Source organism: Gouania willdenowi, chromosome 5, assembly GCF_900634775.1.
Source record: "Gouania willdenowi chromosome 5, fGouWil2.1, whole genome shotgun sequence".
Classification (NCBI taxonomy): Eukaryota; Metazoa; Chordata; class Actinopteri; order Blenniiformes; family Gobiesocidae; genus Gouania; species Gouania willdenowi.
In genome coordinates, this window is record NC_041048.1 from 33,138,957 (window position 1) to 33,155,331 (window position 16,375).

Below are 16,375 nucleotides of genomic sequence, written 5' to 3' on the forward strand. Positions count from 1 at the left end.
ACGTTTATGCTTCTGTTTTTGTGTTTAATTGTGGGGCAATAAATTACCTTTGCCTTATTCAATTCTCTGCGTTTCTTTTAAATGTGTTTGTTCCTACCCTAGACTAGGGACATAACAGTGTGGTATGTATATATATACAGTATATATGTGTAAATGTTTTACCCTTTACACATTTTAAAACACCCAATTCAATATCAATTGGCCAACATTGTTTTTAAACATTTTTGGGGTTAGAACCTGTAAATGTCTCAGACTTTTCCTCAGGTGACAGAAAAAGTCTCATGAGAGGGGAGCACCACACACTTTGATAAGCACTCACCTAGACTACCGTGGTAACTATGACGTGCTAAGTCCAAATATACGATCTCTTGGCTGAAATCTTCAAAATAGCATTGCCCACAAAATGAGTAATTTTGAGTAAATGTTGCCATAAATTACACAAAAGACTTATCTTACACAATTCAATAACAAGGTTTTATTATTCAGTTTTAGACAAGTATGAGAAAGTTTAACAAAAAACACATGCATCAATACACAAAAGGATTTTTTTTTTTTTTTTTTTTTTTTTTTTTTATTAGGGGCAACAGCGCCAAATCAAACAGCCCCGGGACCTCGTGCACACTTAGAAGGAATGCACACCCGTGCTGAGGCAACAAGGCACCCCGGCAACCCACCCCAGCCACCCCGGCCAAGACCACCCCAGAGGCCCAAGGCGGCCCAGGCCTACAGTTGGGCTAGTGCGTTAGTAAAGAGTGGTGCTGGCAGTCGCTTGCAGGCTAGATCATCAGGCTTTTAAAAATTTAGATTTAATGCAATTAAAAAAGGAGTCCAACGCTCCTCAAAGCACATTATTTTTTTTTGTTTTCTGAGAGCAGACATCTTTTCCATGGAAATAAATTCTGTGAGGAGATTTTGCCATTGGTTTATGTTTAAGGATTTTTTGTCTTTCCAATTTAGTAATATTGTTTTTTTTTTTGCTATGGCTAGTGCCGCAAGGATTGATTGTGATTGGTTTGCTGGAGGTTGAAGCATTGTCAGGTCTCCAATCAAACAAAGATTTGGAGATAAAGGAATCCTGCAGTCCAAAATGGAGGACAGTTTTTCAGTGATTAGAATCCAAAAGTGTTGAACTGGGGAGCAAAGCCATAAGGCATGTAAATAGGAATCCGCTGTATTCTGGGTGCACTGAGAGCAGATGTCTGTTGCTGAGAAGCCCATTTTATGCATTTTCTGTTGGGTAATGTGGGATCTGTGGAGGACCTTGTATTAAATTAGCTGAAGGTTTGTGTTTTTTGTCATCTTAAAAGTATTACAACAAATTTCTGCCCAGAAATCAGTGCTCGGGGTGATTGAGAGTTCGGCCTCCCACTTCGCGATTGGTAAGTAATTACAGTTAGTGTTCGAGAGCGCTCTGTATATTTTTGAGAGTTTTTTTGATTTTGTTGAGATTTTTTTCATATATAGTGGAGTAGTTTTCTTTATTGTCTCTGTTACTTGTAAGTACTGTAGAAAGTTACTTTTATTTATATCGAATGCTTGGGTTAGATTGTTATATGACCTGATCTTGTCATTTTCAAAAAGGTCTTGGAGATGAGTGATTCCACTCTCTTCCCATGTCTTCAGATAGAGTGGTGTTTTTTTATTTTTAAAGTCGGGGTTGTGCCAGATTGGAGACAGTATACTAGTTTTTAATTGGACATTTGTGATGTCCAGGCCTTTCCACCATGCAGTCAGTGTGGAGGCAATTAGTGGGTTTTTAAAGCAGTTGTGATGTTTGAGGGTCGCAGTGATAAAAGGGAGATCAGAGAGTTTAATGTGTTTGCAGTCTAACTGTTCTATTTCTAGCCAGGTGTTGTGGTATTCTTTTGGTTTTAGCCATTCTGTTAAATATAGTATTTGGTTTGCTAAGTAATAATGCATGAAATTAGGGGCTTCTAAACCACCCTCGTCTTTGTTTTTTTGAAGGGTTGAAAGGCTTATTTTAGGTTTTTTATTTCTAGTATAGAATTTTGTAGTTGTAGAATCTAATCTTTGAAACCATTGTTTTGGTGGTTTCAGTGGTATCATTGAGAACAGGTAGTTTATTTTTGGTAAAATTTTCATTTTAACTGAGGCTATCCTGCCAAGTAGTGAGATGAGGAGATTGTTCCATCTCCGCAGATCTTCTGTGACTTTGTCCAACATCGGATCATGATTTAGTTTAATTAATTCATTTAAGTTTGGTGATATATAGGGCTGGGCGATATGGCCTTTTATAAATACCGCGATATTTTTAGGCCATGTCACGATACACGATATATATCTCGATATTTTGCATTACCCTTGAATTAACACTTTGATGCACAAAATCACACCAGTATGATGATTCTATATGTCTACATTAAAACATTCTTGATCATACTGCATTAATATATGCCAATTTTATTTATTTATTTATTTATTTTTTACCTTGTCTGCACATGCTGTTGAAGGTTAACACTACAAGAAGTGCAATCTTTTAACAGCAATGCATATTTTATTATTGCAATTAAATAAATGAATTTATTTCATTGCGTAATTGTGACCATCACCAGCCCTCCCTAGGGAAGGGTAAGAAATACTTTATTAAAGGGAGGATGTAAAAAAGAGAGGGCAGTGTTACACCAGGGTGAGGGGGGTTGGGGGGGGAGTTAACAGGGAGGAGGGATACAAGATAGGAAAACGAATGGGTGGGGAATAGTCAATAAGTTTCAAGTGATGTGATGTGAAATTGTGGTTGTGTATATTGTGCTTATTGTTGTGTTATCAAGCCAGTCTGGTGACCAGTGTGCGGCTTAGGAATAATGGTGGTGGCTGTGAGCAGAGGAGAAAGTGAGTGGAAGTTACATAAAACAGGTATTTGGGAACAACGTGTCTATGGTTGAGCCCAGTATGAGTGTTATCCCACAGCCCGAGGCCAGTGCGTCCATGACAAATGTGATTCCAAGAACCGGTACTGCGAAACCCATGAGCCGCCCCCGGGCCCGAAGAAGGCAGTCGGGCCAGCAGAAAGAGCGGGAGATCTAGGGGCCCCCGGCGACCACCCCACGGCCAAGCAGCCCCCCGAACGCCCCCAAGATCCCAAGCCGAGAGGCTGCCATTGCCCCCCCATACACACCCGAGAAGGCCCCAAGGAGCCAAGGACCCAGCGCACCACGCCACCGACTCCAACCCCCAACCCCCAGGCCCCAGATGCTGATGCCGCCCGCGCCGCGAGCTTCAGTTCTTTAAAGCCAGGGCCCCCTCCAGCGGCCAAGCCAGACCGCCCCGCCGGGATGTGGCCCCCTATTCTGGCCCCGACACCCTGCCTCACGGGGGAATATATGCCAATTTTAAACTTTCATGCAAAAAAGGGGATATCACAACTAAGTCAAAGTTGACATAACTGTATTTATTAAACAGTGAGTGGCTCAAACATAAAATTGTCAACAGAAAGTGCACGTTCTGTGCAAAATTGTCACAGAGACATTTCAAAACAAGACATTAGTGCAGGATGCAACTCACATGGCATTTCAAAACACAAAATTAAAGTGCACTTTTTGTACATAATGCCACTACAATATTTTAAAACAAATAGTGCCCTTTTGTGCATGTTGTCATTAAGATGACATTTCAAAACAGCACTAAATTTAAGTGCACCTTTTGTGCATAATGCCACTAAGATATTTAAAAAAAAAAAAAAAAAAAAAGTCCGCGAGTTTAACGGTATGGTCATTTTCAACACCGCACAGACTACAAGCTGCGATATATCGAGTATATTCGATATATCGCCCAGCCCTAGTGATATATTTAAGCCTAGATATTTTATTGTATTTGTAGTGGAGGGGTGTTGTGGATTTTGGTGTGCAGGATTCCATGAGTTTTTTGTCAAAGGGAGGATTGATGATTTTGTCCAGTTAATGGAATAGTCTGATAATTTAGAGAAGCTGTTTATTAGATTAAATACTTCCTCTAAAGAGGATTGCGGTTCTTCCAAATAGAGTAAAATGTCATCCGCGTAAAGATTAATTTTGTGTTCTGAGATGGATGAGTGGATTCCTTTAATAACAGAGTTCTGACGTACAGCTGCTGCGAGAGGTTCAACGAATATTGCAAAAAGCAAAGGTGAGAGTGGACAGCCTTGTCTGGTTCCCCTCTGCAGTGTGAAGCTTTGGGATGTTATTTTGTTTGTGGTTACTGAGGCCTTACAGGGTGGAGATCCATTGTATGAATGGTTATCAATATGCAACACTTAACAGGAGAAGTAGAAGGAAGTAGAATAAAAAAAAACACACCCAATTTTAATGCAGCACGAAATACCGAGAAGGTTTTATATAGATAACCATCTTTCGTTTAAGGAACAGGAACAAAACTAAAAAAATCCCTTTGTGTATTGATGTAATTGAAGAATGTGTTTTTTGTTAGACTTCCTCATACTTGTCTAAAACTGAATGATAAAACCTTGTTACTGAATTGTGTAAGATAAGTCTTTTGTGTAATTTATGCCAACATTTACCCTTTCAACACATGTAATATTACTCATTTTGTGAGCAATGCTATTTTGAAGATTTTAATGTTAATGTTAATGTCTATTTTTTTTTTTTTTTTTTTTTTTTTTTTTATTTATTCAGTTTTTTTCCGACATGGTTACATTCACTTTTTTTTTTTTTTTTTTTTACATTTTTTGTACATGCCGAAAAAGGAGACGAGAGAAGCAGTTTGCTTATCCGGGTCCCGTCCCCTGTTTTACCATCGCAGATTTACATGGGTTTACATGTCTCTCTGGTCAAAACATTCTTGATTTCTTCTGAACGTCCTTTTTTGTGTATTCTCATCTGTAGTCAGTGTTGTCCTCTATCTTTGTTTGTGTTGGCCTTGTTCCCTGCCAGACGTTGTTAGCATTCCTCCAGTTCAAGAATAGTTCCTCTTTCGAAGGTGTTTGGAAGGTTTTTCCCTTTTCATCCACAATGTCACCTTGTTTTGTCTCTACATCAAGGGTAATCCAGCTGTTGTTAGTTCTATTGGCAGTGTTGTATTTTCCACTGTCTGATGATGGGATCAGATCCAACTTGTATAAACACATCACCACATCCCAGTTCACAAGCAAAGTAGTATTTTAATGTAATATATCTTAGTTCATAAGCGTGTTTCTAACTGCTGTTGTTAGTTTTATTGGCAGTGTTGTATTTTCCACTGTTAGATTTAACTTGTATAAACACATTATTATATCTTAGTTCATAAGCAAGGTAGTAATTTCATTGTATATAAAAAAATCGTGTTTCTAACTGCACATATGACAATAAACACTTTGAATTTAAATTTAATGTAATCCTTAATCACCCCAGCACCTAGCAATTAAAATGAATAAATGACAGACCTTTTTTACTCTTGGTTTCCACATTTAATTCGGTCTCCGTAAAATAATCACAGTCTGAGTTTTGTTTCCAGTGTTTATATAGATCTGGGTCCCTATCCATGATTACCATCAGTAATGTTGTTGTTTAGGTGGATCCTTCGTATTTTCCCAAGTTGTCCATCGTTTTGATGAGAACTGGTTTTCCGTCCTCTTCTTCCTGGATGTAAATCCTGCAGTTTTTTGACCACGTCTTCACTATCTTTCCTTCTTTTTTTATTTGGCGTGCTTTCCATGCAATGCTTGCATTTTGTTTCGTCAGGTTTTCATTGATGTACACCTTCGTTCCCTTGAGTTTGTTTCCTTGCTTGATTATTTCTCCTTTGAATTTTATATTCGTGAAGGTTATTTTTACAGCTCTGTTATCATTTTTCTTTGGCAGGAGATGGCAGGAGTTGATGTTGTCAGGGTTCAGGACAATGTCCTTCGACTTCAGGTAGTCAATGACCTGTTGTTCAATCGATTTTGTTTCTTCGTCACTCCTGGGTTTTATCTTTAGGCCTGTGATGATGACATCTTTCTCTCTTTCCTTTTGTTCCAGCTGTTCAACCCTCGCGTTCAACAATTTTATCTCTTCAGCATTTCTTTCATTCTTTTCTTTCAGTACCTTTGTTTCGCTTTGTAGTCTTTCCAGTGAATTTTCCAGCGTCTTTTCCAACGACTTTATCTCGGCAGATAGGTTTTGTAGACCCTCGCGTATCATCTCCTTGACCTCTTCCAAACCCGAATTGGGTTCTGAAGGGCCTCCCTGCGGTTTTTTCACCATTTTCCTTCAGTCTTGGGCCCAGTTTTTCAGGCTGTTCAGGCTGTTCAGCTGTAGCCAGCTGTAGCCAAGGTCGTGTTATCGGAGCAAAGGAAAACACGTCTGCTCTCACCAAAGACCAGATGATGATTCGAGTTAAAGTTGTGCTGGTTAGCAGTCCTAAATATCTTTATATTTTAACTTGATTTCAAACTAAAAATAAAATAAAATCAATAAACGGATGAATATCTGACACTGTGGATGACGCTATTGTGATGAACTCTGACCCGGAACCAGTCTCTGTGTCTCGCAGTGCGAAATAAAAAAAAAAAAACAAAAAACATCTATGTCATCTCCAGGGCTCTGTACTTTTTCACTATTGTTTGCAAATATAAGTCCAAATATACGATCTCTTGGCTGAAATCTTCAAAATAGCATTGCCCACAAAATGAGTAATTTTGAGTAAATGTTGCCATAAATTACACAAAAGACTTATCTTACACAATTCAATAACAAGGTTTTATTATTCAGTTTTAGACAAGTATGAGGAACTTTAACAAAAAACAGATGCATCAATACACAAAGGGATTTTTTAAGTTTTGTTCCTGTTCCTTAACACTAGAAGTCCCAGGGATTTCTATATCCCCCCAGAAGTCCCAGAGCAGGGTCAAATGAACTCTAGGACCAAACTGACGACTCTGATGGCTACAATTTGCCTCTATTAATTTGTAAATGAATCACCTGAGAAATCAGCAGGGGGGAGAGCCTGACTCTAACAATGGAAGTCTGGAATGTTAGGGGGAAGTGCCCTGGAAGCTAAAGTCACAATGCCCCGTTTATTAACTCGTTCTGCTTGATGCTGGGGGAGAACAAACACAGACTACAAACATTGAAAGAAACAGAGTCACCTCTTCCAACACACCTGGTTCAAATGATTATCAGGCTTCTGCAGAGCTGGATGATCATTTGAATAAGGTGTGCTGATTAGCGGCCCTCGAGGACCGGAATTGGACACCACTGGAATACCATGTTGTCATGCAGCCTTTTGTGCTGTGGGGAATAAATAGCTGGCTGCTTCCACCTGCTGACACTCCACACTTATTCTACTCAAAATGCAGAGAAGGTTTACCACTCAAGAAGCGTTGGAATTGATCCTGAACAATGCAAACCCTTGTGACTCAGATGGGGAGGACATAAACCTTCAGCCAAATTCGGATTCGGACTCTGAGCTGTCTTCAGGTTAGATTTCCCAAACATCCTATTTTCATTTCCTGACTTTATTTTTATTTAAAACCGAAGAAAAGAATAATTTGAATTTGTTCACATTGCAGATGACGCGACTGCTCCTCATCTGGAAAAGAGAGCTCGGTTGGAGAGTGAGCCCACAGAGACGGCGAAAGAGGGCACAGTGTGGCATGAAGAACATGTGGGTACAATTCTCCGTTTCACTCCAATGGAACCGTACGCTGCAGATGGAGAGCCAACAGCAAAGGCCAGAAGAAGAATCAGGAGTCGCCTTCAGAGCTTCCTCTGTTTCATTACTGTTGGCATGCTCCGTCCCATTCAAGAATGGACTATTCAGCATGCACGGCAAACGGAGCAGACGGACTGGTTCATGATCCTCCATGAACTAATGGCATTTATTTCTGTTATTATTTTGAGGGGGGTGACCAAGGTTCCATCTCTGCGTGACAGCTGGTCAGCATGCCTGGGAAACCCACTTATCACTGGAATTATGTCACGAAACCGTTTCCAAGACATCATGCGTCACCTACGATTTGATGACATGTTTACGCGCAGTGAGCGAGTGCAGACAGATAAGTTTGCTGCAATTTCGGATGTGTGGGGATCGTTTGTTACCAACTGCATCACATGCTACAACCCTGGTCGACACATCACAATTGATGAACAGCTTTTCCCATCGAAGACTCGCTGCTGTTTCCTGCAGTACATTGCAACAAAACCCGACAAATTTGGCATAAAGTTTTGGGTGGCTTGTGATTTGAAAACAAAGTACATCTGCAATGTCCTCCCATATCTTGGAAAGGACCCCAGTCGTCCCAGTGAGGAGAGACTTTCTGAGAGTGTGGTGATGAAGCTGATGGAACCATTTATGGACAAAGGCAGGACGGTCACCACGGACAATTTCTTTACATCACTGACACTTGCACGACGACTGCTCAGCCGGAAAACCACCATCCTCGGGACAGTCAACAAGATTCGCCGGGAAATTCCTCAGTCAACTAGAAAGATGGACCGCAAGGAATTCACCACTCAGGTATGTTGTTGGTCTTTTTTATTCCATCAACACCTCTGAGTGTGTCATTGTGTTTAAAACCGCTATAATAACAACAATTTCTTCTTTTTTAGGTGTTTTCCACCACTGGTGCCACGCTGACGGTGTATGCGCCCAAACGAAAAAAGACCGTCTACATTCTCAGCAGCATGCACAGCGTGGTTGAGACTGAGGAAACCATCAAAAGGAAGCCAAACACCATCACCCAATACAACACCACAAAGTGCGGAGTGGATGTGATGGACCAGATGGTGCGGGAGTACAGTGTGCGCACAGGAACACGGCGATGGCCAGTCGCCGTGTTCTACAACATGATCGACATGGCGGCACTCAATGCACATCTGCTTTATCAAGCATGCACCGGGGTGCAGGAGAGACGGGTGGACTTCCTGGTTCAGCTAGCAAGAGAGTTGGCTAACTCTCATGTGAGTGAAAAGAAGGCACTCAAAGAGCAACTGCGCCAACAACAACCGCCTACACCTGGCCCTGGGAAAAGGGCTAAGTGTCAGATCAACCATTGCTGCAAGAGCAATCGCGCAACTGTGCGATGTGTTCATTGCCACAAATACACATGTGGCAAATGTAGGAGAGAGATACCGTGGCAGTGCCAAGTATGTCACGAGTCTCAATAAGAGGATGAAGGAGATTCTTCTAAATAAAAACCATTGAAAACAAATCACAGTTGTTCTTTTGCACATTTCTCACACCACACTGTCATTAAAAATAAATAATTTTTGTGTTCTCTTTGGGTCAAATGACACCTCTATGGGTTTTATAGGTAAAAAGTTCATTTGACACCTCTGTGGGACTTCTAGTGTTAAATGAAAAATGGTTATCAATATGCAACACTTAACAGGAGAAGTAGAAGGAAGTAGAATAAAAAAAAAAACACACCCAATTTTAATGCAGCACGAAATACCGAGAAGGAACTTTTAACTTTTTTGTTGCAACATAATCTCAATTAGATTTTTTTCTCATAAGAAAATGAAGGAGATCAGCTTGACTCCCCTCTTAAAAATCTTCCATTACATCCATCACGTTTAGCATTTTAGCCAATACTCACTGCAAAAAGTAATGCAGCCTTAAGAGGGACACAAGCCAATGTCTTCCTTGTGCTGGTCTTCAACCACAGAGAGTTGTATCATGAAGGGCAACCAATGTCAAACCAAACGCTTGTCATCAGTGCTGTTGACCTACAGGGTACCGGTGGAATTTGGACGACTGTTGGTTGAAGGAGAGGAGCAATACCGGACCAGATAATGTTGACCCACAATTCCTTGAGGTGATAACATTTAAATTGACCTGCTCATACAAGCGTTCACAAAAATTCACGATGACTGAAAACAGAGCACTCAAGAAAAAGCTATCAGAGAAGTTTTAGCCACATTACGTTTTATTCAATATATTTAATTCACAACAGAATGCTTTGTGCAGTTGTTCATTTGTATGCCTACAATGTTATGTATGCCAATATCTTCACAGGGGAAAGTGTTATAAATGTGCTTTTAGTAGTTTATTTTTGAAACTTTGTAATTTTTATCACCACAGCAGACGTCACTAACCTTCAGTCACCTAGTGGAAGTGTGTCTGATTGTCAGAACAGCATGATGGTCTTTCCCTAACTCCTTTAGGCGGTCTACTAACACCATTCCTTAACCCTGTCACTTCATCCACTAGGTGGCTTAATAATTCGATGGCGGCGAAGATTAGTAATGTCTGCCGTGGTTAACGCTAGCCTCGACTGATTCAATATTAAAGTCATTTGAGTGCTTTGCATGTTTAGTTTGGCATACATTTGGCTAAAAACTAAACGTGATGGATGTAATGATAGATTTTTAAGAGGAGTCAAGCTGATCTTCATTTTCTTATGAGGAAAAATCTAAATGAAATTATAAGGCAACTCTGAATCTATTTAGGCCAGCAGAGAAGGTCCTGAAGGGCCAACACTGGTTACGGTTATCAGGTTCTTCAAAAATGTCCTACATTTTATTACTCCTCTCTCACTTGAAAATAACTCAAACACAGTGTCGTCCGGCCACTTTTTTTTGCTACAAGACAAAAGACTGGAACAAACAACAATGTGATAACCCGACAGCATACATCCAGAGAACAACATTTACAATTTCTTACAGTACAGTAAACTGTGTGTGTGTGTGTGTATGTGTGTGTGTGTGTGTGTGTGTGTGTGTGTGTGTGTGTGTGTATGTGTATGTGTATGTGTATGTGTGTGTGTGTGTGTGTGTGTGTGTGTGTGTGTGTGTGTGTGTGTGTGTGTGTGTGTGTGTGTGTGTGTGTGTGTGTGTGTGTGTGTGTGTGTGTGTGTGTGTGCGTGCGTGCGTGCGAAACAGAAGGGAAGGGATGAAGAGAGGAAAAAATGATATTAATAATGAAATAAGATATAATAATAATAATAATAATAATAACAAAAGAGGAAATGATACAAATAAATAATATCTATTGTCTGACCATGTCTTGAGTCACTGCTAAGGCTCTTTTCTCCCAAATTGCCTATAATTTTCACGCTTGGACAAAAGCTGTTATGATCTTTCTTCGAGGAAAATTACAGTTTTCTGATTGCCGCGGTTGGATTGCAGCCAGATGCATGTCAAGGAAATAGATCTTTAACTCTCACCCACCTTTATGGGAAAACTCTAGATGATTTCTCCTGCTTCCTTCTTCCTCCTCTTTCAATTTCTTAGATATAAAAGCTGCCCAGCTGAAAGATCAGTACCTTGCAGAGGAACCAAACAGAGGAACCAGAAGCACCTGTCTCGACTTCTACTGTTGTGAGTACCATGTTTTATACAGCATATATATACAGTATATAACAGTGGTTGTGAACATAAATCTCCCTCCATGTCTGGAAGAAGACTAACAAGGTGTCTAAGTTATTTGTCCATGTTTGGGTACATTTTTCTCCAGGGGGGGTTACAACTCCAAAATAGACATACACCATTTTGTGTAGCTTTGAACAAATAAGTAAAGAAAATTGCAGTTACAGAACTTCTTTTAAACTAAGCCACATTATTGCCACATAACCCATAAACAAGCAAGAACAAATGTAGTATATACCAGTGGTTATCAAACTTTTTTGGTCCAAGTACCCCCTTTCTCTAATTAATGAATCCAAGTACCCCCTTATGTCCAACTACCACATTTTGCTCAGAATTCTGTGAAAAAACAACTATAGATCATAATGATGAAATGAATGAGTGATAACACATATTTGAAATAATCTAATTTTGTAAATAAGTGAAAGAAACAGTATTTAGTGCCTCCTGAATATATTTAATTCTATAGTTTTTAGTCATTTATGGTCATCTCCATCCTGATGTGGGACCAGGAGAATGATCTTTGTTTTTTCAGTTAGTTTTCTAATCAGTATCATTTCTATCATTTCTGTGTCAATTTGTGGGTTTCTTGTGTTATTTTGTGTATTTTGTTTTTGTGTGTGGTTGGTTTTATTTCAATTATTCTATGTTAGTGTGTGTGTTTTTGGTGTTGTTTGGTTGTTTTTTGTTTTGTTTTTCACTTATACAGTGTGTTTTTGTTGTCATTTTGTGTGTTGCTGGTAATAGTAAGTATTTTTCACTCTTAGCGTGTGCTTTTGGTGTCATTTTGCATATTTTGTTGTTGGTTGTCTATTCTTTTTATTATTCAGTATATTTTTCTTTTATTTGGTATTTTTGTTGTCATTTTGTGAATTTCTGGTAATATTTAGTATTATTATCATTTTGAACTAAAAATAAACATTATAAAACCCCATATTTGTAATGCTTTCATTTTCCTTCTTCTCTCTCTCTTAAGAACCCCCTGTAGTGCCATCGAGTACGGCTAGAGGAAACTCTGGTATATACAAGTGAGTGAGTTTGTCTCAGGGTTATTATACCTTTTGAAATTTAATTTGTTTTGTTTTGTTTTTTTATTTTGTTTTTCAGATTTTATCTTTTTTTCATTTAGTTAGTTTAACAAGTAATTAAATAAAAAGGGGGGCGACAAAGGAAGTGATAAATGAATATACATAATTTAGACCTGACAAAATTTAATTTAAGCCTATAGTTTACAAAATATGAACATATTCGAGATTTGAAATTGCCACATTTAGTTTGTTTCTAGTTTATTCATGTTTCTTTGCCTTCTCTGAAAAGTGTTTTAAATGGGTCCTACCTGTCTTTATCCTTGCTGGGTCGGCAGGTAGGCATGGGAAAGCAAAATTATTTAATTTCTCTTTCTTCATTTTGCTTCTCCTTCTACTGTCCCACGGCTTCACCTGTCAAAGTCACGTTATGACGAGAGACACTCCATTGACTCGTATTGAAGAGGAGTCACTGCACATGCACAACTTTTAACAAAAGTGGACTGTAAAGGTTTTTGCCCCCCAAGGATGAAACACATCACCAATCAGACACAGTTGAACAAAACAACTTTACACATAATCATTATCTATATATTATTTATTCTGATTATATAAATACAGATATATATTTGCTTAGTGGTTCATTGTTAATTTTTATTATTTTTTATGACTTACTCAAAAGAACGTGGTGAGTGGTGGGGTGGCGCCCTAGCGCCTTCTATTGGCCAGCTGCCACTGGCAGAATCCTTTTAAATGTTTTTTTTTTTTTTGGCTTCACTTCAACATGAGACTTTAAAGGGGCCATATGTAGAATTTGCAAGCTTTTTCTGCCACCACCAAGAGGCAATGCCCCTTTGAGACATCAAGTCTGCTGGAAATTAAAAAAAAGAAGAAGAATCCTCCACTCTCAAGCTCTCAAGGTGTCAACGGGACGAATACATTAGGTTGTGGATCAGTCTTTTCTAACCTATTAAACTCAGTCAAAAATATTTTAACCTTGTTACAACGTTAATTCCTTATCAAAAACACCCTCAAAGTATTATTGGGCTTCCTTCCTGCATCCTGCTCTCGTCACTAGAATTCTGAACCGTCCACTCCAGGAAGTGCCTGCTGCTAGTACCGCCCCTCCACAGTGAACATACACGCTCTTTCTCTCTGGTGCTAGAGGCATGCGAGCGGCCGAAGAACATCTGTTTGGATGGTCATTCATTGTCCTTTCTTATCCAGTCTGCACAGGGAAAAGAAACGGTCTTTGTTTTTGTACCAAACGATGACGTCTGGTTTCCGAAAATGCATGTTCGACAGCAAAAGTCCTTTATTTGGCACCATTTATTGATTACAGGCCTATGAATGAAATGCTTGTCATTTCTTGATAGTAAAGCAAGTATGAAAATAACTTTTAAATGCTTTACGTGCACTAAAGTAGGAAGCATTATAATTATTGTACTGATGACTAATGGGCCAATAGTAGAATATTTTAAAATTGTATTTAATACGGTGATGTGTCAATTGGATTCAGTGCGAGAAGGTAAAGATGCTGTTTAATATTATGAAAATTGTGAAATAGTGAATTATGAAATAATGTGCTAATCTGGTTTTGTCACTTTATTTGAGTAAGTTCATATATGTTTTGAGGTAAAAGCATTTATTTTGTCACAAATTAGAAAGAACTGCAAAAAAAAAAAAAAAAAAAAAATGAAAAAGTAAAATTTTGCAGTTATTTTCTTCAATGCTTATACTGTATTAAGAAATTTTAAATAAAATCACTTTTAAAGTCAAAACCTTTCAGGGGAAAATGTATCAGTATCAGCATTGGTATAGTAAAAAGATTCTACGTGCGACTAATAAATCACAAAGTGAGGATCTCGTTTCTTATGCCAAAAATAAAGTAACTCAGTCAGTTTTTTGTCTTTATTTGATTTGGTACTTTTCATTTCTCATTTTTTTAAACATTTACAGATTCGTGATTTTCAGTTTTCCAGTGTTTAGTTGATACATCTGTGTAAAGAAAGCAATTGGAAGATATGGTCCATATTGTAGAAACTTTTTATCAATCTCAGCTCGCCTCAAAATTATTGATAGAGAATACGGAAGCAGAATTTGGAATTTGTGCCTTTATTACCTGTAGGATAAATACATTTACAAAGAAACTTATCATGGCCATTAGATGGAGTTGAAGCCCCATGTGGGCTTCTCTTTCAGTTCATCTTTTTAGTGATTTTTTTTTATTGCTAATCTCTTTTGTTCTGTTTTACAGTCTGTCAGTATTTCTGCTGTGAGAAACTGTGGATGGATTTAAATAACATTTAGTAAACTAATAGACAATGTCAAAAGAAAGAAGGGTTCAAATTTGGCTGGTGACTTTGCGCTTCTAAACTTGGCAGGGGTTTGCGCTCTCCGAGCTCTTGTTGTTTTGGAGGTTGATAATGAAATAGTCTTTGTGTTGAAATCCCCCCTGCCGCCTCCTCTCTGATTCTTGGATCAAATCATATATCTCAAACTGCGACAGGTAGGACTATAGAATGTGTCAGTCTTCATAATTTCTTAGTCATTACTTTAGTGAAAAGTGAGTGCTTATAGTCTGGGTCAACTCCCACTTACATTTCATGTGTGTTTTATTTGTTTGAAGATGCTGTTTTCATGTTTTACATTTAGATCAGGTATCGAAAACCTCATGTGAAGAGGAAAACCTGTAATTTTTAATAAAATTAGCCACTAGTTTTTAATTAGCTTAATAGCATACTCAGAGGGGTATGGTGATTGGTCACTAAGCCACAGGGGAAGGGCAAAGGAGCCACAAATGGCTCCAGAGCCAAAAGTTGCCAACCCTTGGCTTAGACAAAAAAAAAGATTAAATTCCACAAAGAGTCATTGAAGTTTTTCAAAAGATATACCAATGAGTGGAAAGTCTGTAAGTCTGTAAGGTTCAAAATCATTGTACACTGGTTAGTGAAACCTGTCTTGCTTGTTTTGCTCCTCCTCACACTATATATTATATTAATTTATAATCTCTGTCTTACTTTTTCCAACATTTATACTTTATTGTTTTCAGCTTGTTTCTCTCAAGAAAAATGGCTGAATACAAACTAGCTGTGACCACGGGCAGCATGACATATGCAGGAACCATGGATCACATTTATGTCACTTTGATTGGGACAGAAGGACAGAGTGAGCGGACGGAGTTGAACAACTGGGGCCCTGACTTTGTAACTGGAACGGCAAGTTAATTTCATTTACCACAATCTATTCATTTATCTGTGACTCGAATTTGAACTGATGTTGGCTTTCAATTGAGAAAAGGGACATTCTGATAATGGCCACGGTTACATTATTTTTTTTAATTTGGAATTATTTATTCCGATTTAAATCATTCGGAATTAAAGTGTTCTGCTTCGTGTTTACATGGAAATGGTAATTCCCGAATGAGGTTTACATGGAAAACGTTGAAAAGGCTCTGATTGGACAGGGGGAGAACATGACGTATCACGTCTATCGGGAAAAACACATTACAAACCTTTTATTGTCAGCTATAACACAGAAGACGACACATGAGAACTGTTTTCACCTTTATTTTGATTGTAGTTTTGAAGCAGCAGCTCGACAATAACACACGGGTTCAGTTTGGACGGTGGAGCGTAAGAGAGATAGGAACTAATCACCGGTAAAAAGCCCAGTAAAACTTTGGAAAACAATCACCAGGAATAAATAGTTGCTCCCTGGTAAAGATAGTAGCTCTAACAACAGGTAATATGATAAACTGGTGATATTACAGCCTGCGAATGCAGTACGGGGACGCATTTACTTTGCCTCGGGGTCCTAGTGCCAGCCGTCCGGTGAAGCCTGTTCCGTATACCGAGATCCGTGTGTGTTTAATAAGTCCGTGTGAAAGTCTGCATGTTTATGCCTCCGTCCATCCACTCTTTTCGTTATATCCATGTCTTTTAAATTAAAATTAAATTGGGCTTTTGCCTTTATTGGTCATATACTGTATATTGTTCCACATATATGAAATTTGTCCTCTGCAATTTAACCCATCCCTGGGGAGCAGTCGGTAGCCATTTTACGGCGCCT

At 38.7% G+C, this 16,375-nt stretch overlaps 1 protein-coding gene across 2 annotated transcripts in view; it reads left to right on the plus strand.

Moving 5' to 3' along the window:
• Positions 1-16,375, plus strand: part of LOC114464078 (hydroperoxide isomerase ALOXE3-like) — a 1,091,527-nt gene that overhangs the window by 1,064,240 nt on the left and 10,912 nt on the right. Inside the window, exons 2-5 of one of the 2 annotated variants that reach the window (XM_028448146.1) lie at positions 9,648-9,730; positions 11,148-11,234; positions 12,256-12,307; positions 15,357-15,522. In XM_028448146.1, the coding sequence (XP_028303947.1) occupies positions 15,376-15,522 (147 nt within the window). In that variant the 5' untranslated portion in view covers positions 9,648-9,730; positions 11,148-11,234; positions 12,256-12,307; positions 15,357-15,375. The remainder of the gene's footprint in view (positions 1-9,647; positions 9,731-11,147; positions 11,235-12,255; positions 12,308-15,356; positions 15,523-16,375) is intronic. The other variant, XM_028448145.1, reaches the window with a different exon arrangement.